The sequence below is a fragment of the Chinchilla lanigera genome, unplaced genomic scaffold, assembly GCF_000276665.1.
Source record: "Chinchilla lanigera isolate Chin_1 unplaced genomic scaffold, ChiLan1.0 scaffold00030, whole genome shotgun sequence".
Taxonomy (NCBI): Eukaryota; Metazoa; Chordata; class Mammalia; order Rodentia; family Chinchillidae; genus Chinchilla; species Chinchilla lanigera.
The window spans coordinates 628860-651341 of record NW_004955431.1 but is presented as its reverse complement, the minus strand read 5'-3'; the positions used below and the strand labels follow the sequence as shown (position 1 = coordinate 651341).

At 39.7% G+C, this 22482-nt stretch overlaps 1 protein-coding gene across 1 annotated transcript in view; it reads left to right on the top strand.

Annotated features, from left to right (window-relative positions):
• The first annotated feature begins 4350 nt into the window (after nt 1–4350).
• Nucleotides 4351–22482, top strand: part of Htr2a (5-hydroxytryptamine (serotonin) receptor 2A, G protein-coupled) — a 63827-nt gene continuing 45695 nt past the window's right edge. The window contains exons 1-2 of the mRNA XM_005387547.2: nt 4351–4992; nt 7706–7906. Coding sequence (XP_005387604.1) covers nt 4524–4992; nt 7706–7906 — 670 coding nt within the window. The 5' untranslated portion in view covers nt 4351–4523. The remainder of the gene's footprint in view (nt 4993–7705; nt 7907–22482) is intronic.

Below are 22482 nucleotides of genomic sequence, written 5' to 3'. Positions count from 1 at the left end.
GCAAAGCCAATTGTCAATTCAAGAGTTGCAACTATATGTCAAGGAACTCTATCTCATCACCACATAGACATTTATCTTTCTGTCCTCTACAAGACATCCAACTCATCCAGTGCTGGTGTTGAGGCATTTTAACAAAAATGTTTAAAAAATAAGTCTTAGGTTAAGACAGACTTGCATATAGGAGGATCTAGTGGGGAGTGCTCAGATCAACACCTTTAGAGAAGCAAGGGAAGCAAGACTGAGGAAGAGAGGCAATCACTTAGTTATGATTCACTCGAAGCAGAGGCTGGGCAGATCCTGCGGGGAGCTCTGGTAAAAGGAACACCTTCAAGAGACACCCCACCTTGAGGCCGGAGAGCTAGACCCATTCACATGACAGACTTCAGGGGCGTGCTGGCTGTCTAGGAAAGAGAAACAATCATGCACAAGGGACCTTCTTCAGCTGAAGGTAGTTTTTACAGGGAGAAGTTGCTGAAAGCCGTCACGGGTCATTTCAGAGTGGTGCTTCACATCACAGTGTCGCTGAAACCCTCAGAATCACTAGACCCCCAGGGATGGGGTCCTGACCTGCAAGAAACTGTTCCTACTAAATCTGAGTCTTGCACTACTAATGGATAGGTCCTGCTTAAGAATCAGTAGCCACAAAAAAAGAATCATTAGCCAGAGGTGCATGGTGGCATATGCCTGTAATCACAGCACTCGGGTGGCTGAGGTAGTAGGATGGCCACAAATTTGAAGCCAGCCTGGATACATAGTGAATTCGAGGCTGACCTGAACTACAGAGCAAGATTGTCTCAAAAAGAATTAGTAGCTGAATTGAGCCCATATTGTTTTGTCTGTAACAAATAATCATAAAACTGCAAGAAGAACTGCAAATAATCTTAGATGGTTACTAATAGGTATTTCACTATGTAAATTACATAACAAGATTCCCTGACTAGTTTCACCATGACTAGAAGCCCAACTGTTCATAATGGTCTGAGAAAATTAGATTTCTCCTAGGAGAACAGAAATCTATAACACAAACTTTAACATCAAGAAGATTTAGAGTAACTTCCCAACACTGGAGTTTTTAAATAAAATTACCTTTTGCCCATTTTAATTAAATTAAAATAACATTGCACTGGGCAAAGCAATAAAAAAAATTAGAGTTTGTATGTCTCTCCCTAATTTTCCTTTTTAATATATGTTAGCAATTAAATCAAAACACATCTGTTGAAAACCTTCCATCATGAAAATGGCACCCTGTGTCTGCAAGGTTCTCGCCACTCTTCTCTTTGTGTCCATCTGCCAAAATCCGAGTCAGTTTTGAAGTGCAATTCCAAAGTTATTGCCTGTGTAAATAGGTAATTATAATTATAAATCAGTCACACACTCATTCATTCAGTACTTTTAAGCACCAACCATATGGCCAATCCTGAACAAGAGAGACACAATTCTTGTGTTTGTGGAGCTTGCATGCAATGTGATGAGCCTTAAAATGGAAAGCTGAAGAAGATATCATAGTCTTTGCCTCTTCTGAGGAAAAAGGACCACGAATAAGCTTAATAACAAAAATAATAATAATAGCAACTAACTTTGACTGTGTGGTTGTAATGTGCCAGCACATATGTAAATTTATTCTGCTCTCAAGTCAATCCTCTGAGGTATACTAGTGATATTTCTTACTTATAGACAAGGAAACTAAAACTTAGAGATTAAAGAATTTAAGCAAGTTCATACAAATAGCAAGAGGCAGGCCTGGGATTCTCACAGGCAAAACTTTGGAACTGTACTTCAAAACTGAATAGGATTTTGGCAGATGGACACAAAGAGCCTTGCATACACAGGGGATGACAAGGACAGACATAGAGATGGTCAGAAACATTCAAGTGCAGCCTGTGGAGAGGCTGCTGATGGGGAGAGAAACAAGAGGGCAGGCCTGCAAAGTAGGGACCTGGGTGAAGAGCAAAACAAGAAAGGAATCAGATACCATCCAGGGAGAGGCTAAAGGAACCCAGGCAAGAAGGTAATGCCAATTTTGTATTATCAGTAAGAATATTAACAAGAGCAAAATGGCTAACATGTACTAAACATCCTGTGCACCAGACATGAGCTAAATAAGCAAATTATCTGATTGCAGCTTCTCTGCGACCTCAGGAGGAAGGCACCACCATTGCCTATAAGTACAGGGAGAACACTGACCTTTAGAGGAAGCTTCTGGACTGCTCAAGGTTCTCCCATTTATGAGCTACAGAGCTGGAACTGTGATTCCCAAGCCTGTGCTCTCAGCTGCCTGCTACAGAGTACACACATTTGGTATGCAGGGACAGGAGAATAGTGACAGGGCAGCCCGGGGGAGACTAATGCACCGGCCCAGGAGGCAGATGAAGCAGCCCTCAGCCACAGAACATCTAGCTGTGGGCTGGAGCTGAGGAGCTTTGAGAAATATGTACACAGAGGTAGCACTGGAGACTAAGTGAGATCTGGCAGAGACAAGGGAAGATACTGGATGGTAGCCAACTGTCTGAAGAGCTGGTGACTCTGTGAACAGAAGAATGAGTGGAAATAAGCCCTGATAAAAGTGGGGGGTGGAGAATGACAGAAAAGGCAAAGGTCAAGGTCAGCGAGGATATAAAGGGAGGAATCCAGAGGTCTGGAACTCATGGAAATAATCTGCTATGAGGTTACAGATTTGGCCACAAACATTTCGAAAGCCTGAGAGTGGTTGAAACGTCTAAGAAAGAATGTAAAGAATAAAAGATGATAATAAACAGCAACCTTGAAAAACCCAACTATTCCAGAAAGAATCAGTTTTCTCTTCTGTAAAAATGACACACATCTACATTCCTTAAAAGCCTTCTTAAGAAAGGGGTTCTGCATGTAAGGCAGTGTGACTTAGTGCTGTTTCTGAAAAACCAACTCATCGCCTACCCTGTGTAAAGTTTTGAGTTACTTCTGGGTGGTATATATCTGTTGGAGAAAAAATAAGCTTGCTCTATATATTTAACAATAGGTAGAAATAGTACCAATTGCTTATGAGAGTTATTGCCACTGATTTCCTGGCCACTCGGCCCATGTTGTCAGTGTCAGGAATTCCACTTGGACGTCATACTGTTGGCTGTGGATAGAGGAGCTTTATGCTTCCAGTTCCCAGGACACACTGTTTCCTTCTAGCCTTATTTACACTCTCTGGTCATTCATCTCCCTTCAGTGCAATAAATTATCGCCATGAAGCTTATCTCCCTCATGAGGAATATGCATGAAAGGCTAGTTCTCCCGTTTCTCTTCAAGGCAAAGGAAAACTTCGCAGTGTTAACATGTAGCTAAATAGAAAGAAAGAAAGAAACAAAGAAAAGCCTGTTTGGTCCGCCTCCTGGCTGTTGCCACCTTGCCGGTTATGACACACACAGGGAGGTCTGATGCGCGCGGCAGCCAGAGAGCCGCTCTGTCCCCGTGGTGACTGGGAGCCCTGAGCGCAGACCGCTCTTCCTACTTTCTCGTCTGGTTCTTTTGTGTGACTTTGGGAAGGCTGGTGAATGATTTCTCAGCGTGTGCCTGCTGAGGCGAGCCGCGCGGGGAGGAAGGACCCACGCCGGGCGGTGGCAGAGGAAGCCAACGCGGACCTCACAGGGCTGGAACTGGTTGCACTCTTGCATGCAGTTTTTGAAGTCAGCGAAAACAGCAATCAAATTATCATCTTATTGTGCTTCTGGAAGCTCAGGGAGAGGGGTTTGTGCACTAGCTTAATGACCGTGCGAGATGGGGCGAGTCACAGAATAGCCAAATGTGCCTGCTTCGTGGATCCTGGGGACAAGCGTAAGTTCTTTTGCTACTATATTTTATTGCTGTGTGATTTCCTTTTTGTTTTTCTTTCTGGTTTGAAATCATGCTTGGCCAAAATGAATTCATTTCCATGAGAATTTCTGGGGTGGAAAGTTATCTACTAATCTCCAGGACTTTTTCTTTTTCCTTGTGTTAATTAAGCATCATAATACAAGCTGATATTCCTGACAGCAACTGCCGCGGCACCTCAGACTAAGCCTGACTGAGAACTATTACCTGAAGTGTTCCCAGTAACTAGAGGATTAACACTGGACACATTTTTAATTGACTGCTTTTCTGTCAACCGCATACATCACCAGTGGCTTGGATTGCATGCTGTTTTAACCCTGAAGCTCAATTTCGGTGACCAGCATATCTAACTGAAGGAGATATAGCTAAACAAGATTTCTAGTAGTTATAAAACTTTTCTTCTTTGGCCAAGATCACATTTGTCTTCCTAAATTCTCAGAACTCTGCACCCTCTGTGATAAAAGTTTGTTCTGGCTGCTTTTTTTTTTTTTTTTTTTTTTTTGCTTTGCTGAAAAAAATACCACCCAACAGTGGACTGCACTGAAATTGTAAAGGGAGGAAATACAAAGCAGCATCACAGTTCTTCAACTGTTAATACAATAATGGGAGAGGAAAAGCCAACCAAAGGAGCCCCCTACGTACACCAGCTTCCACACAGTGCAGTGTGGGGACACAGAGATGAATGGTGAATGGAAGCTGTAACTTGTGAGTCTTTCAGCACTTCATCTGTTACAAGGTCCAGCACAGCCATGGATATTCTTTGTGAAGAAAATACTTCTCTGAGCTCAACTCCGAACTCCTTAATGCAGTTAGATGATGACAGAAGGCTCTACAATGCCTTTAACTCAGGAGAAGCGAATATGTCTGATGTATTTAACTGGACAATAAACTCTGAAAATCGAACCAACCTTTCCTGTGAAGGGTGCCTCTCCTCAACATGTTTCTCCTTACTTCATCTCCAGGAAAAAAACTGGTCTGCTTTATTGACAGCTGTAGTGATTATTCTAACCATTGCTGGAAACATACTCGTCATCATGGCAGTGTCCCTAGAGAAAAAGCTGCAGAACGCCACCAACTATTTCCTGATGTCCCTTGCCATAGCTGATATGCTGCTGGGTTTCCTGGTCATGCCTGTGTCCATGTTAACCATCCTCTATGGTGAGTGGCATTCCTTTCCCACTGCGCTCATGCCGCTCCCAGAGCGTGTGCATGCCGTTACCAGAGTCTGGCAAGGGCTTCAACTGTAATAGGAGGCTTTTTTTATAGACTAGAACCCACCGCGTTATGTTACTTACGTTTTAACTCTTAAAATGATGTTTCACTTGAGAAAACCAAAAACCTATTATCTGAGATTATTAGTTTTGAGCTTTAAACCTGGTATGTAGTTAGGCTTATAAAGTTGTATGCTTTAATATACACTTTATGCATAAATGATTATAAATAACTCAATACAGTCATCAAGCAGCAATTTCCCCATCATTCTGAATCGGCTTGATTTTTGCTCCTTTATATTCCCACACCGAAATAGTCAAGCGTTAGGACAGGACAGTTTTACCTTTCTCTCACTTGCCAGCACTTCTAATGGGGTGGTAAAACCTTCTCAATTACCTCGGAGCATTTGCAGAGAGAGCATTAGTGGTGCAGTGGGTTTAATGTTAAAGTATTCAGAGTCTCCATTAGAATAAATAAATTACTCTGGTTTTAATTGTTCGCTGCCCCAGAGAAGCTAATTTAGAAATGTGTCTTTGAATTACACCCTAAACTCTTTACAAATGCACATGCCTGAGCTTTGTCAGTCCGGGTTAGAGGAGGGTGGAAAACGAGTGGAAAGGGATTCGTCTTGCTTTCTTCTCAACAGAGTTTGACACAGTCAAACATCTCAGCAAATGAGCAAACATTGGAAACGCTTCATCAGGGAGCAGAATGAAATACTCTTTCCAAGTTATAAGTAACAGGCAGATTTCTCCCTAATCAGAGAGCGAAAGAGAGACTGTTGAGACTGCTAACTTGGGCATGTCAGCAGCTTAAACAGAGCCTGGAGACAGGTTGATAGCTGTCTTTAATAAAGGATTTTCTGGCCAAGTTTTAGAGGCTTAGAAAAGAAAAAAAGAATTCACCCAGCCCACAAGAAGGTGGAGGAGGAAGTGGGCGAGGCAGAGCGGGCTTCACTCTGCAGAGGTTTGCTAATGCCCATGTAAAGCTAAACCCCCGCTTGACCATTCAAACGCCTCACAGGAATGATTTTTTTAAATGTGCCTGTCATTTCTCAGGAGTTCTAGAGGGGGTTTCCACTTCCTAAAAACTCTGCCCGCAATCAGATGCAAACTCCAGGTGTTGGGGGGTGACCCCGGGAACCGAAAGCGCTGCAGGAGGGCAGGGGGACCCCCGCAGACTGGTGGAGCAGGCCTGGCCGGATTTCAAGGACCACCGGTTGGCACCACCCGCTTGGGTGCAAGCGCGCCCCCTGGTGGCAACTGCTCGCCCAGAAGCCTTTCGCCCCCGCCCTGCCAGATCCTCCGGTCTCCTTCAGCCTGCGGGGTGCCGCCCAGCGGTCTCGTCGAAGGAAACGTCCACTCCTTATCTCCACCGCAGAAAACCGGTTTAAGGTCTGCGGCTGCCTCCTTCCAGAGAAAACCCCTCCAAGAGCCAACATCAGCTCTGAACAGGCTAAGCCGACTTCCCCCCAGGCTCTGCTAAAGAAAACGCATTCCTTTCATCTCAAGCACTTTGCAAACTAAGAGAGTCAAGGGTTCTAAATGAGGGTGGTGTCTGCACCCTTTCCTTTTCTAATTATCCCCAGGGGCACCTTGGTAGTGAGAGTAGTTCACTTGTGGAGTTTGTGAAGCTTTGGAGTCTGTGACATTGTGAAGAAAGAGTGATTTTTACAATATTCCTTTTTATATGCAGGCTCCATTGCTTATACTGCTACCAAAACTGTTTAGCAACTTATAAAACCGTTTGATGTCTTCCAAAATACACAAAAATGACACTTTGCTGATGTCCATAAGGTGTCTTCTCTGTTCCTAACATAGCACGTGAACTGCTTATATATTGGAATAAGTGCTTCTTATATATTGGAATCTTCAGGGAGTTTTAAAACCTATTTTCGTTTGAGACACACCTTCATTGGGCTCTTCAGAATGGTTTATGGGCGGTTTGGCCTGGTCTCTAAAGCTCTCCAGTGGATTCTGTGTGTAGGTCAGAGTGAGAACCACCACCTAAGCCACTCTTCTCCAGGTGTGGTCCATGGGCCAGGTGCAGCATTGCATCTCCATTGTCTTCAGTGTTCCCCACACCCCGAATATGAGATTTACAATCAAAGCATCATTAGGTAGCTATTTTTCATTTTTACAAGTAAAGACATATTCCCAACCTATATTTTAATCATTTAGTCATTTGTACCAATTCCGTTTATTACCATCATTATATGAGACCGGGTGCTTATCACAATGACTACAATGGGACTAACCCTTGGAGCTAAAATCTGTAGGGAAAAACATGTGAATAAATAATGACAGCACAATTTGAGAGGTGCTCCCACAAAGTAGCTCAAAGCACATCATAACTCTAGATCATAAGTCACTTTTTAAATAGTTTGACTGAGTGGTGGGAAGGCAAGAGAACCCCTGAAAAGGGACAATGTGAGTTCATCACATGACAGTAGTGTAATCCCAGACACCAGAAAAACTCAGACCTTGTATTCATCAATCAATACAATAGTTAGAGTTTGTCCTGATGTTGAAAACTTTTTACGTTGCTCTTTGCAGTCACCTGTGGCTGTCCCCACAATGGAGACTTCTGTCCCAGAGCATAATTCACATGCCCTGAGAGGCATGAGGTGGCCTACTGATGCTAAGCTTCTGTGTTCTAGGGTACCGGTGGCCTCTGCCTAGCAAGCTCTGTGCAGTCTGGATTTACCTGGACGTGCTCTTCTCCACGGCCTCCATCATGCACCTCTGTGCCATCTCGCTGGACCGCTATGTTGCCATCCAGAACCCCATCCACCACAGCCGCTTCAACTCCAGAACTAAGGCATTTCTGAAGATCATTGCTGTGTGGACCATATCCGTAGGTAAGCAGGAACATCTATCAGAGTCTCATTTGCAAGGACAGTTCATGCTTTCCCAGACTTGTTCTGTTTTGTTGCACTGAAACCTGACATCCTAAATCTATTGTTTTGTGTGTTGCAAAATATGTCCCAACAACAGCAATTATCAGATTTGTCTTAGGGAAGGAAAATATGTTTATGTCACTGGCTGACAACATACATTTGTATTGCTTTGTGAAAGGTAAGAATAAAAACACCAGTAGAGGCAAAATCAGTGATCACTATACTAATTTCCCTCACTTTTATTTTTCACTCTTCTAAATGCTGGGTGTCCCAGAAACAACTTTTTTGATCACTGGGCTTGGGAGTCAATATTAGGGGACAGATGCTTGTACTAGAGAACATAGGTGTCTGGAGTTTAGAAAGAGGTACCAGGTACCACAATTCAGAATGAAAATGTAGTGACAGGTAGGTGGCACTTGCTCCGGGCCCAGGCACTTCAGCCTGCCTGTGCCTCTGGGCCTCTTTCTTCTATTTTGATGCCACATACCAAAGGATTTCAACCCACCTCAGTCAAGTTGATTCTTGCAGTACTGATCTTCTGTCACACACTTAGCAGTCAGGAAAGCCCAGGTGATGGAAGTTAAGGGGGAAGGTCCCACATAGCAGCTGTACCTGTCACCTTGGCAGGCTTGGTTTTAACCAAAAGTTCCCTGAGACGTTGCAAAGAAAGTTTCTCAGCCAAAAATTCTCTTATATACTTAAGGTCGAGTGAGTATCAGCATATACTTCCATCAGAGACTGTGAAATTTGCTAATAGGATCAAATTCAATAATTTATGTGAGGCTACTCACAGTTTTGTAATAACAATACCAAACAAAAATAACCGACATAGCCAACTTGTGTTCAATCTCCATTGCTTCCTTTCCTGCTGACAATCAGCAGAGTGGGTTTTACCATATTATAGATGAAGAAATTGGGATCTTAAAAAGGTAAAACGTGGTGTGCAAGCCCCACATCTCGTCACCTGGGCTGTGAGAATTTTCTAATTATGAGCAGAGCAAAAAATAGTAATACTTAGTAATATTATTCCAAATTTTTTAGAAGTCTTAACTGTTTTCCACTTTGAACTTCATATTATGGTTTGAGGTAGAGAGAACAGAAGATTCTATTGTGCTTGTTTGATCTGTTTGGGAATCTAAGGATACAGGTCTCATGGTTGCTGGGTCACACCTCCAACTTGAATCAGGGCTAGAACTGTAGGTTTCTGGCTCCAAGCCCTGCCCTTTCTGCTGAATTTGTTGCCTGCTTTAGGAAACTATTTTTTGGCACAGTACTGGGACTTAAACCCCAGTACTCTTTTTTATCCTTTTTATTTTGCTATAGGGTCTTCCTAAATTATGTAAGTTAGGCTCCTGCCTCAGCCTCCCAGTGTGCTGAAATTACAGGTGTGTACCACCATACCTGGCCAAAAATAGGGGTGTTTTTCTCTCCAAGAAAATGCTTGTGGTCTTGGAAACAAGAGAGTAGGAGGCCAGCAATTCTCAGTCCCAGCTGCACATCAGCCCCCTGGAGAACATTCTAATTGGCTCAGTGTGGGGCCAAGTGATTGTAAGGCATAGCCAGGGTTGAGGACCACTGAGACAGACTGTCAGAGAGAGAGAGATAGTGGTCAAAGAGGGTCACATATATTGCAAATGAAGCAGCGAAGTTCTCAATTAAGATACTCTACTTTTACCCCAGTAGTCTATCCCATTGATGAGATAGGAACCGGGAGAGTCAAGCATCTTTCACACTCAGCCATACCAAGTCACCTACCTTAGTCAAGCTTCATAATAGTACCATTAGTAAAAGCTGGCAGTTTCTGAACATTGAGTACAGACCCAGTAGTGTCCAAAACATGGAACTGAAAATTAACTGCAGAGAAGTAAATCACAGAGGATGACACCACTTGCAAACAGGAGTCAATCCAGGTTAGTCTGACTCCAAAGCTCATGTATGAGATATTACCCCATAAGGCAGTCTACCTCTGGGTCTTTCTGGGTCTTTCTGGCAGACCAAATGTTGTGGCAGTGCTGGCCAACGGTCATCATTCATCTATTTGGCAAAAAAAATATCTGTTACATCCTTGGCACTGGATGTACTAAAGCTTTCCTTTGTTAAAGTAAATCTGATGAATAAGATATGCATTCAAAGATCTTCCACATGGTGTTATGGAAAAGCAGTTGTGGAAAGGTAAAAAAAACTTACATAGCCTTTATACTAGATCTCTGTGAGTTGTATAGCTGAGGAAGTAGCGGGTGGGAAAAGGAAAGCCAGTTCTACTGAGAGCCCTAAAGAGGCTCAGCACAAATGTTTTCCCAAGTTTTCTTCTAGTGGTTTTGTTTCCCTCTTTCTCTGAACATAAGACCTAACTAGAAAATGATCAGCCTTGAAAACTAGAGATCAAAAATGCCAGCCCCAATTAGCCTAGCCTTACTTTGCCTGCCATCACTATTCTCTTGCTCAATAGCTATTCTGTAAGATAGGTAAGGGTGAGTGGGGCTGGAATTTTTAGTCTCTAGTTTTCAGGGCTGATTATTTTCCAGCTAGGTCTTATTTGGGGGGAAACAGTGTTTGTGGTTTGGGGTTTTGTTTTTTGGCTTGTTTGTTCTGTGGGTATATATTTTCAATTTCTATCTTTAAGCCATCTGTACTTTAAGAAAATTTTCCAGTTTTACTGAAGTATAATTGACCAGTAAAATTGTTTGATTTTTAAGGTGTACAATGGACACTTTGATATACATATATGTGTGAGATGATTATCACAACCTAATTAGTTAATTCCCCCATCATCTCATTCAGTTACCTATTGCCTTTTTGTGAGAATATTAAAACAAATTACAAGAATACAATCTATTTTCGTTAACTACAGTCACCATGCTGTGCACTAGATCCTCTGCACTTACTGATATTACGTGACTGAAAGTTTATATCTTTGACCCACAGCTCCCTTTGCCTTCCACCATCCTGTCCCAGGTAACTGCCGTGCTGTGCTTCAGCTGGTCAACTCGACATAAAGTGAAATCATTTTACTTAGCACAGTGCCTTCGAGTTCACCCACATTATCACAAATGGCAGAATTTGCTGATTTTTTATAGCTGCATTATATGGAACTTATAGTTGTATAGGAGCTAATTATTATTAATTACCAACAATTGAAGCACTTTCAGAATCTATTAATATAATCAACTTTTCCCCTTCAGTTTATTAATATACTTACTTTACTTGATAAACTTCTGAGTATTGATTTTAATCATTAAATGTCCCCCCTTATATTTAGTGATGTTTTTACTTTAAAAATCAGCCCAACTGATATTAGTATAGCTATGTCAGATTTTTTTTATCACTTTCTTGGGTATATCTTATTCCATCCTATTACTTTCAGATCTGTGACTTTATATTTAGAATGTGTGTTACATCAGAAATATATAGAGTTGCATTTCGTTTTCACCTAATCTTTACCTTTTAATTGGAATATTTATTTTATATCCAATATAAATCAGATATATTTGGACCTGAACCAGCTCTCTCACAATTCTGTTTTCTCATTTGTTCTATATTCCAATTTCGTGCCATTCTTGCTTTCATTTGGACTAATTAAGAATTGTTAATTCGTCATTCCCTCATTTAAGCTTGTTAATTATCCATTCTTTTGCATTTTTTCTGTGATTATAATGTAACCTTTTGATCTCAAATAATCTAAAACAATTCATGTAAACTTCTTGCAAATGTGAAAAATTTAGAACATTTTAATTCCACATTTATCCTTCTTTTGTGTTATTTTTCCTATTTTCTGTGTGTATGTTTACAGAACCCATAAGATATCATTATTTAGATGTTCTATTCATTTTGCATGCATTTATTTCCACAGTGTTCCTTTCTATTTCTATTTATTGCTTTTTTATTTCCATGATTTCACCGAGCTTCCCATTGCCTACTCCTGAAAAATTTCCTTTATAAAATCATGTTTTGTGTAGTTTTTGTTACCTAGATCTTTATTTTGCCTTGACTTAAAATAGTTTTGCTCATTGTAGAAGTCAACACTGGTAGTGTTTTTTTCAGCATGTTATAGGTGGCAATGCAGAGTTTCTGGATTAAGTAGCATTGTTTCTTTGACTGTGAGAACTAGGCTGTCGGTGTTATTGCTCCTTACAAACCACCACTCCTTGCCACACCTTGCTGCATTCCAAATTCTTTGTCTTTGTATTTCAGCATTTTTACTATGAAATGCCTAGATGTGGGTTACCTTTGTTTTTATTTTATATGGGGCTTGTACCAATCTTAAATTTGTGCCACAGTGTCTTTTTCACCTTGGGAAATCTCTTGCTCATTGTTTTCAATATTAATTCCCTCAATTTTTACCCTCAATTCTGGGACTCAACTCATGTATAATGAACATTTTATCCATGTTTTTATAATTCAAGCAGAGTTCTACATTTTTAACCTTTTCCCTTCTCTTCTTGCTTTAGTCTGGATAATTTTATGGATATTTCTTCTTCTGTATTATTAAATCTTCTCATCAGCTACTCCCACTCTGTTCCTAAACCTATCGATTTTGTTCATGTCATTCATCTTTTCCCCCCCATTTTTATATGAATACGAATGTGTAAATGTCTTTTCCTTCTCTTTACAACATCCCACTTAGTTTGAATTTCTACTGGACTTTTCCATTCCTCTTCTCATTAAGGTTTAATCAAATAATTATTATATTGGTATTTCTATTACTATATCTTAAACAATAATCTTACTAAATTATTTTCTCATCCTATCTGTGCCCCAGTTCACAGATTTGTTTCATAAACTTTGGATGTAGATCTTTCACAACAAGTCAAAAAGTGCAGAAGCTATAAAGGAAAATATAGACATAGGCAGTTAAATGAAAAGCAGTTATGAAATGCAAAGAGCATCTGCATTTTGACCACTAATCCAATAGAGAAACCAAATATACAGGCCATTCACAGAAATAAAACTTAAAATAGACAATGAGATTCATGAAAAATGACCTCTCAGGGCCGGGGATATAGCTCAGCTTCATAAGCACCTGCCTGACAAGTGCAAGGTCCTGAGTTTGATTTCCGGTACTAAAAAAAAGAAAGAAAGAAAAATGACCCCCCAGAAGTACTGGAAACATAAACCCGTGATGTACAGTAATACCACTTTTTCCCTCCCTAACTGGCAAAATAGAGCAAGTGAAAACCCCAGGGCAGTTCTGGATATGACACCCTGTGTGTTCTCTTACCTTGCCTCTGCAAGTGTAAATGGTTTGTTCTTGGACAGCTCACCAAATGCTATTAAAATTTGACCTCCCAGTCACACTTAAGAGAGTCTTTTCCAGAGAAAAACAAAAGCATATATAAGAATCTCTAATGCAACAGCTTTTGAAATAGTAGAAAAATGAAAAAGATTGGGTTGTGTTTGGATACATTAGTTTTATCCAAGTTATAGAAAAATTTGGATCTGTTAAAAATATTGAGTCAGCACTATTTGATATTCAAGTGGAAGAATGTTCATGATTTTAAAAGCGAAAAGCAAGTTGTGGATGGTATGCATGTTATGAGCTGGTTCTGTAAAACAATAACAGTAATAATATGCACAATAATAACAACAATAATTCATGAATATATATCTATACTACATAAAAACAATGACAAACTGTTGAAATACTTCACACCAAAAAGACAAAGTTTGAAAGACTGACAGGATTATTATCTCTTTCACATGTTTCTGTATAGTTGTGTTTGTTACAAATATTATTTAGAGTGTTTTAGATGATCAAGAATGAAACACTTCACCTCCATTGTGAGTCAGAGAGGGCTTCCTGGAGTAGGCAGCCAAACTTCAAGGCTTGTAAGTGTCTAATAAAGAGGGATCTGGGTAACCACAGCACAAATTATTCACATTTTCTTGCACTAGGTTCTTCCTGGTACTTATAGTACTATTCCTCTCTGCTTATTGCCACCAGTGAAATCATTTTATTGCTTGCTTGGGTTTCCACCTAATTCTGAGGAAAATGAGCATAATTACACATCAAACAATTTCGCATTTGCGAGCTTCTCTGAGAAAAGAAGACATGGCAAATATTGAAGCATTAGATTAAGCATGATCCTGAATTCTCTGCGTATCCCATTTTCCCTTTGTAAACTTAATTCTCTTTATCAGTGACTTCACTGCAATCTGTAAGATGAGCAAACCCTCTCCTCACGATGATCGCCTTGCTAGCTCCATATGAAAATGAAAAGAGATGCTGCTTTATTTGCTGTCTTTAGTGAAGGTATATATATTAGACAGGAAAAGTGAAAATGACCGTTCTCACATTCTCATATTCTGACAGGCAAGCAAAGGCACTTTAAATCCTTTTTCCAGAAATATTATTTCATTTCAGAAAGATATCTGCAGCTCCTGGGGTAATTTAGAAGTGTGTCTGAATGGAAACATTTTCTTTCCCCTCCAGGCCAGGCAGGACTATGTATTTTCTGCATTATTGCTTTTGCAAAAGGAGAAAAGGCAAACTGTGTTGCATTTTTTCAGAGCCTTTGCCCTCATAAGCAGTAACACTGTGCATAGAGTCCTAAACTAAATACTTAGATCCTCAGACCCAATCTCCCACTTTTATGCTGGTCGAATTTACTGTCCTAAACAGTGTAGGTGTATAAGGAAAATTAAACATACAATGAAAATAATATATTGCACTCTGGTTTTAATTTGTACTTACTTTATATAAAATTTTTAGTATCTTTTTTATGTTTATGGGAACACTTCTATTTTCTTTTCTTCTATTTTCTTTTCTATAGTTAACTGCTCATGATTTATTGTAGTGCCCAGTGATTATAAGCAAAACATCCAAAGCCGGTCTGCCTGGATTTTATTCCTGGCTCTACCCCTTATAAGCTCTGTGATCTGGAGCAAGTTACTTAACCTTTGTGTGTCTTGGAGTCGTAATAAAATAGACATATTAGCACCTGTATTATGATGTATTCTAGGAATTAAGTGGGTAACATAATAACCATCACATAATAAGCATTATGTAAGTTTTTGGAGCATTTGAACTCTTCCATAAGGTTCTTGCTCTTTTCTCACTATTAGGAGAGCAGCACTTTGTGCTATCATAATGTGTCTGTTATCTTCCCAACTTGATATTTCTCACTTGACATTGTTTATGTTTTTCTCTCTGTGTGGATTTGTTTTTACATAATATCCTCTGTAAATGTTCTTTTCTCTTTTATATCTTCTACAGTTTGAGGCATTATTTTAACTGGCTCTTCCATTGCAAAGTCACAAAAGATTGTCTTATATTTTTTCCCATTATTTACATGGCTTTGTTTTATACATTTAAGTCTTTGAGATAAATAAAATTTAACCCCTTATTTAATGTATCATTTGCTACATGACCAACTATTGTTCCAATTTTATTTCATACACCACTTTTGTTACTTACCAAGTTCCCATAGACGTTTGGATAGGTTTCTAGATTTTTTTCTTTGTTATAGACTGATCAGTCCATCCATTCACCTTTAGCACACCTAATTATTGAGAATACGTGTTTTATTATCTCAGACCAAGTAACTTCGTTTTTTCTTCAGCTTTGTCCTGACTATTTTCAATTACTTATCCATGCATTTTAGAAATCAACATGCTAGACTTTTGTCTGTCAAACAGTACTTTTCACTTTGGTCTTGGTTTTCTTTCTTTTTTTACTTTTTTGGTCCAACCATGAATTCTATGTAGAACGGAATAGATGTACTTAAACAAATATAACCACCTAACATCTTACTGCTTATGCTGGAAAAAACCACAATTTAGGTCAAAGAGAAATGACAGTGAACATATGTTTTAATTTCTCTGTGTCTTCTGAAAAAAATATTTGCAAAAAATGAAAAATAAATCTATTGGATAAAATGAGCTCAATGCTAAATGGCATTCTGCCCTCTTTTGTGCTGAGGCATATTCCTAGTCTCATGATTGAACCCAAATATCCAAGGCATCCAGTTGAAATTCTCTTGTCTGTGACCCCCCAGGCATACACCCAACTCCCTCCTGACCATGCATCAGCCTAGGAAGATCCCTGAGACTCTGAAAGCAACCAGGACAGGAAGAGCTCTGGGCTATCTGTTCTGGCTCCCTCTGCAGGACATCATGCTCTACAGTAGCATGTACCAGTGTACAAAAGGAATGTAAGAGTTAGTCTAACTCTCCCTTTCCTCTGTTCATCTCATGTCCTTTCCTGGGATGTAGAAGTTAAATTGTTTCCATATTTTTTGGTCCTTGTTTTCGCTCTTGCACTACTACATTACCCTCTGCAGAGGCCCAGGGGAGTGCCCCTGCCACCACCCAGCTCTCAGGAGAGGGAGGGGTCAGCATCCTGAGCAGGATGCTCAGAACCACTTATGAGAAGGTGCTGTCCACCCCTATAGTGTTGCAGCACAGCAGGGCTGACAGTGACGGCCATGCGGCCACTGCCCTGACACAAGGCCCACTGAGTTCACTTCTGTCCCTGAGTGCAGCAGCCCTTCCCACACTCTGCCCATGATTACAGGAGAATGTAGTGGCATCTTGCCTGGCCAGCTCATCTCGTGCTTAGAAACACTGAGGAAAAAAAATCACACAGACATCCAATACTTCTGAACGAGTGTCCTTGGTTTTCCTTCAAGGAGTAAGAGAGCCACCTAAGGGCCTCAGCTCTGAACCTGCCGGAGTGGCAACCGACTCCTCTCTGCACGGCAGACCGTAGCCACAGCTTCAGGACGAGATGCTGAATAAAGTACTACTTAGTAGTGTACAAACTTTGTGGCCACTGGAAACCAATGAGAAAAAACTGACAAATGATCAGGGGGTAAAGAAAAAATGTTTTCTCTTTTGTCAGTCTGTTTGGCCTAATTTATGGACTGCATTTCTTTGATCTTTTGAGGGAGGCAGGGACTTTTGTCCCTTCTGACCATTTAAAGCAAAGGAATAATAATCATATACTGTCATTCTGAGCCTGCTTCCTGCCCTTGAACTGAGTCAGGAATCAGTTCTCAGGTTTCAACTTTCTCCAAATCTATCCGCCCCTTCTGGGCTGGAAGGCAGCACTCTACCAAGTCATGAGCTACGGCAGACATCTGATCGTTTTATTTTCACCAGCACCCTCAGTGTCCTAGTCCCCCTCACCAGCCTAACAAGTCCTAGCTCTAAATGGCTGTGGCACACAACCTTCTCTGTGACTCCACTCACATGGTGTAGAGCTGCCAGAGAAACCCTACACTGTGAACTGCGCAGCACCATCTACATGAGATTTCCAACCTCAGCCAGAGCCTTGTCACTGCTATGAATCCATTAATTTATCTATAGTGTCCTTTTTCTAAGTCTTCTTGTCGTTTGGACCCTCTTTTCAACCTCGGCTCACCATGCTAGATGGAACTAGATGGAACTAAACATTATATTAAGTAAAATGAGCTAAGCATAAAAGGAAACACCACACAAACTCATTCTCATGTAGAATTTTTTTTTAAAATTGATCTCATAGATGTTGAAAGCGGAGTGGTAATTAGCAAAGGCTGGGGAGCCTGCAGTGGGGAGTGTTCAGGAATTAATGAATGGGTACTAAATTATAGTTAGATATGTGTAAGAAGTTCTGGTGTGCTAATGCCCAGTAGGATGGCTATAGAAAATGATAATACACTGTACATTTTTTAAGACTAGATGAAAGGATTTTTTAATGTTTTCACCATAAAGAAATGGTAAAGGTTTGAGGAGATAGATAGTTTAATGATATTTAAACATTACATAATGTATATATGTATCAAATATCATATGACACCCTTTAAGTATGAATAATTTCATATTTTCATCCTTTAAAATTAATTTTAAAACAACTTTGACATTTTCACTTCTTTAAAATCATAAAGCTTCCATAAAGAAGTTGTTATTTTTTAGTCTTGAGTTTCACTGGTAACTTCTTGGTGAATTATACATCTATTAATAAGTCACAGAAAAATAATAGACTTACTTAGTACATGAATATATTTTCACTGTGAAAGAATCCACAGCTCAGGAATGTCGAAGTTACACAGTAGAGTGACCCTTTGTCCTCAGAGCCCTGCGCCCAGTCACTGGGGTGACATGAGCCCTGCCATTCCCTGCAGTGCAGTGCATAAGCAGGAAGGAAGAATCACCCAGGAAAAGCCCTGGGGTTCCCACCCTTCCAGAATGTTCCTCAGTCCATTTCTATTTGTTTATAGTTTGACTCTGTGTTTGCATTTCAAGCATTTCCCTAAAAACTCTGCTATCATTTGCTGTAGTTTGTTTTATATAAGTTTCAGTCCTTTCTTTAAGTCTTGTTTCTCCTTAAACCAGATGTCATCTGTTGCCTCTTTTCCAAAGATATTTGAAATACCAGTCACGATTGCTATTTTTGAAATACTAGTGAAATCAGCTTTTTCAAGGGTTATGATTTGTTCTGATTAATTTTTAAATTTTTAATCACTAAATGGGACTTTAGGAGTTAGTGTAGACCTGTGGTCAGCTACTATCTTGACCCACACATACACACAAAAAGTTAGCCATGTATATAGATGCAATTCTTATGTACAGCTCCTTTTATGCATTTATTCAATTCTGTGGGTTGACTTTTCTTTAGATGTCTCCTTCCTCAGTTTCTCCTTGCTTCCAGATTGACTGTGGCTTTTGTGGGCTCTTCTTTATTTTCTTCCTTAAGTGGCAGAATCCATTAGGTATATATTTTCTGGATTATCATTTTTTATTCTACTTGCTTTTGCTAAGTCCTCTCCATTTCTTCTCTATTTCCCTTTAGTATTTGCAGAACACTACTGAATTGCTTAATGTGTACTGTGGCTCACAGGGGCCCCCGGGCTTTGGACTCCTGCCCTGGCACTGGACAGTCTGTATGGACCCACAGGAAGCTCAGCCTCACTAGATCAAAAAATTGCAGTCATTATCCACCCACGTTTTCCTCCAAAAGTCTTAATCTTAGAACAGAGCAGTAATATCTACTCAGTCACTAGACATTCTACACACACTCCCTCTTCCTCACCTCCACATTCAAATATATGACTGATCCTTTTGTTTTTTCTTGCTCAGTTTGCTAAGCAATCTTTTTCGATTGGTCCCCAGCATCTATCTCCTGTCCTGCTGCAAACATTTCCCACACACAGGGCTGTTGTTTTCATTTTCCATCCACCTTACCCCTGAAATCAGGCATACAAAATTCAGGTTATTGAATTACTGTCCTGCTTGAAACTCTTGCGTGCCTCTCTGTTACCAGAAGAGTACAGATACTTAAATGAAAGAAACCTGGCCCCCAAAATATGGCCCTGTCTATACTTTGATGGCATCTCCTGCCCTGCTTTGTCTCAGCCTTCATTCTCCAGCTACAAATAAACAGCACATCATTCTCATGTCATTTCACTCTCACATATTCATTTTTTAACCTGTGCTTGCAATGCCTTACCCTCTCATAACTTGGCTGACTTCTTTCATTTCGGTACTACCTCTTCTAGGAAGCCTTCTTCACATTTCCCTTTCCTTTGTGGATTAAGAATTTGCTATGCTTTAATTCTCTTGTAATCCTTCCTTATAGCTGTCTTTTCATAAATTTTTCTGAGTTATAATGATCTTGTTTATTCTCCTAGTAGGTCACAAGGTTTTGTAGAGCAAGGAATAGAAAACAGAACAAGCCAAGAACTATACCTCATCTTGTTCTCACCATATACACTAGAAAATGCCTGTGCATGCATATGAATCTTAGTTCCTAGAGTCTTACACTGCAGGCACCCTTAAAAGAAATTTTATTTCCTTAGGCTCTCATTTTTGAAAACTATTTTTAGGTTTTTTTCCCCCCATTCTTTAAATGAGTGACTAACATTTATATAAGAATAAACTGTTTTTATTTTTCTATTTATTATTAGCAATGTTGTGATTATTCTAAATGATTAGTTAGTACAGGCTGTAAGACCTGTGTGTTTCATCTTCTGTTTTTCCCTGCCAGCTGATAAGCTTTAGTTCAAGATTTTAAACTATTTTTTAGAAAGCATTCAAGAATCCTTCTCTTCTAAACTGAACTCTCCCATGTCAGATTCCAGGTACAATCTCAGGGATATTTCTTTTATCCTTAGATACTTAAAGAAAAACATTGTATAAGAAGGAGCATAGCATATCTCTCAGAACCCTCTTGGGTCTCTTGGGCAGGATCTTACCATATCATTAGTAGAACCTCCACATTCCACAGTCTAAGCATTAACTGTGCAGGTTCACTTACTATTTTTTACTTTATCTAAGAATGATTACACTCTGGATAAGTGAGTTAGATGAATCAAATTCCAATAAAGTCATTTATTTAAAATGTAGGCAGGGCTTGGGATGTAGCTCAGTGGAAGAGTGCTTACCTAGCATGCACAAGGCCCTGAGTTCAATCCCCAGTACCACAATAATAATAATAATAAATGATAATAATAGTACATAAAATAAAGCATAAGTAACAAAGAGCTGTTTTCCTGGATCCATTCACCTGTGTGGGATACTCCTTCTTAATAGGAAAATCCTGTGAATGAGCCATATTAGAGAGCAAAACCAAATTATTGAGGGTCTGTGCAGGACAATGTGAGGATTGTACATAAAAATATCTAGCAGTTGGAGACATGTTCTTGTGAATTTTTACAAAAATGGATCAAATAGCTTGCAAGCTAATGGAAAAACTGCTAGCTGAGGCAGAAAGCAGAATTTACCAGTATAGTAAAAAGGTAGAGCATTCTGGCAAGGTTGGGGGGTCAGGGAATGTTGTATGAAAATAGAAATGTTTGACTTGAATCTTCAAATATGGGCAGTGGATTTCAAATTTCAAATTTCAGTTGTACAACTGGAGAACGACACAGAAATTCCCATGAAAGACAAAAAACATTATCTTAGGACTTGATAACAAGGACTGAGAGGGGTGAGCTTAGATATTTCTTAAAGGATATTTTTATAAGGCTATAATGCTTATAAAGTATATCCCTGTGTGGGATACTCCTTCTTAATAGGAAAATCCTGTGAATGAGCCAGCTGATAAGCTTTAGTTCAAGATTATAAGGCTATAAAGGCTATAAAGCCCTTTTCCACTTTAAGGATGCTTATAATTAGATAATCAGTTGGCTAAAATCAAAACACCTTTACCCTGGATGGTACTGAATGAGTGCTGAAGACTTCATAGATGTCAGTCTCATCCTTTTCTGCTTTAACATATATTACAGCTCCAAGACTTCCACGTGCTCACACTAGTCATGTTGCAGGTTAGTATTTGCTTAATGACTTTTAGAGAGGCACTTTGAGTCTTGGATGAACAGGGTGATGTATTTTTATCAAAAACATTTTCTGAATCTTTCTTCTGGAGAGGCATTTCTAGGAAGATTTCAGATCATATTATAATGAGCTTTCTTGGTTTTCATTTCATAACTGACATTTTTCTCACCTTCTCCTGAATCTCGGGTTCCAGCTTATGGGCCTATAAGGGCTTTTGTTTTCAACACAGGATTTAAGAAGTATGAATTACACTGATACTTAAAGTGGTGTCTTCAAGGTAAACTAATTATCTAATAGTTTTTTCTAATATTTTAAAATTTATATCTGACTTAAGGAGTTAGGACCATTGTCTGTGGTGAGCTGTGGAGAAAAATAGAACATTTTGTCGAATTTCATTGGAACATGCCATTAAAAATCTTTAGTATAACAATTGCTGCTGTTCTCATAGCTTTTTATGTCTTTTAAACTGTAACTTAATTTGCTTTTACATTTTCTTATTTTCCATGGAATGGATTCCTCATGATTCCTTTTCCTATCCCTATTCTTCCTTAAACTCCCGGGTGAACTACTAAAAAGGTTTATGTGAATGACCATGTTTGCAGGCTATGTTCCCAGGGCTACTACACTCCAAGGTTAATTCTCACTTAGCTTATACATGTGCAATAGAGCCTTTGGAGACCTCCTAGTTGATACAGAGATCAAAAGTTTGTCTACTCAAGCATGCTTTTTATTTTTCTAATAGGTCAATTAACCCATCTATCTTTGGTAAAGGCAGTTATTAAAATTTGTTTCATCTGAAAATATTCAAGACTATCTGAAATAGAGATGACCCTCAGTTGTTGGCAGTGCTTAAAGACTGCTTTTATGTCTGCTTAACTTTCATCTTAAGCACAAGCTTCTGGATCCCTGGGAAATCCCTATGATATGCCAGACACTACACACCTATGGTTTTTTACTTAAAAAGGAGAGAGGTTCCTTTTTATGTGTCTCAGTTACTCCAACTGTCACACACATTTGCACACAAGTCCTCTGGCCAGTCTGCTCACGCATCCAAATGCCGCACTGTGTTGGAGCCATGATGACACATCAGATGCCTATGAGCCGACGCCAACACTGCTGTCCGTCACTGTTCGAACAGACGTGTTTCCTCGTTGTACTCAAAGACAGCACCTGCCTGTTAAAGCCATGTATCAAACCTATACACCTATACAGGGAAAAAGGACCAAGAAGTAAAAGGTGGGAAGAAGTATGGTTTCCTGAGAGGCCCTTGTGGTTTTTCCCTGATA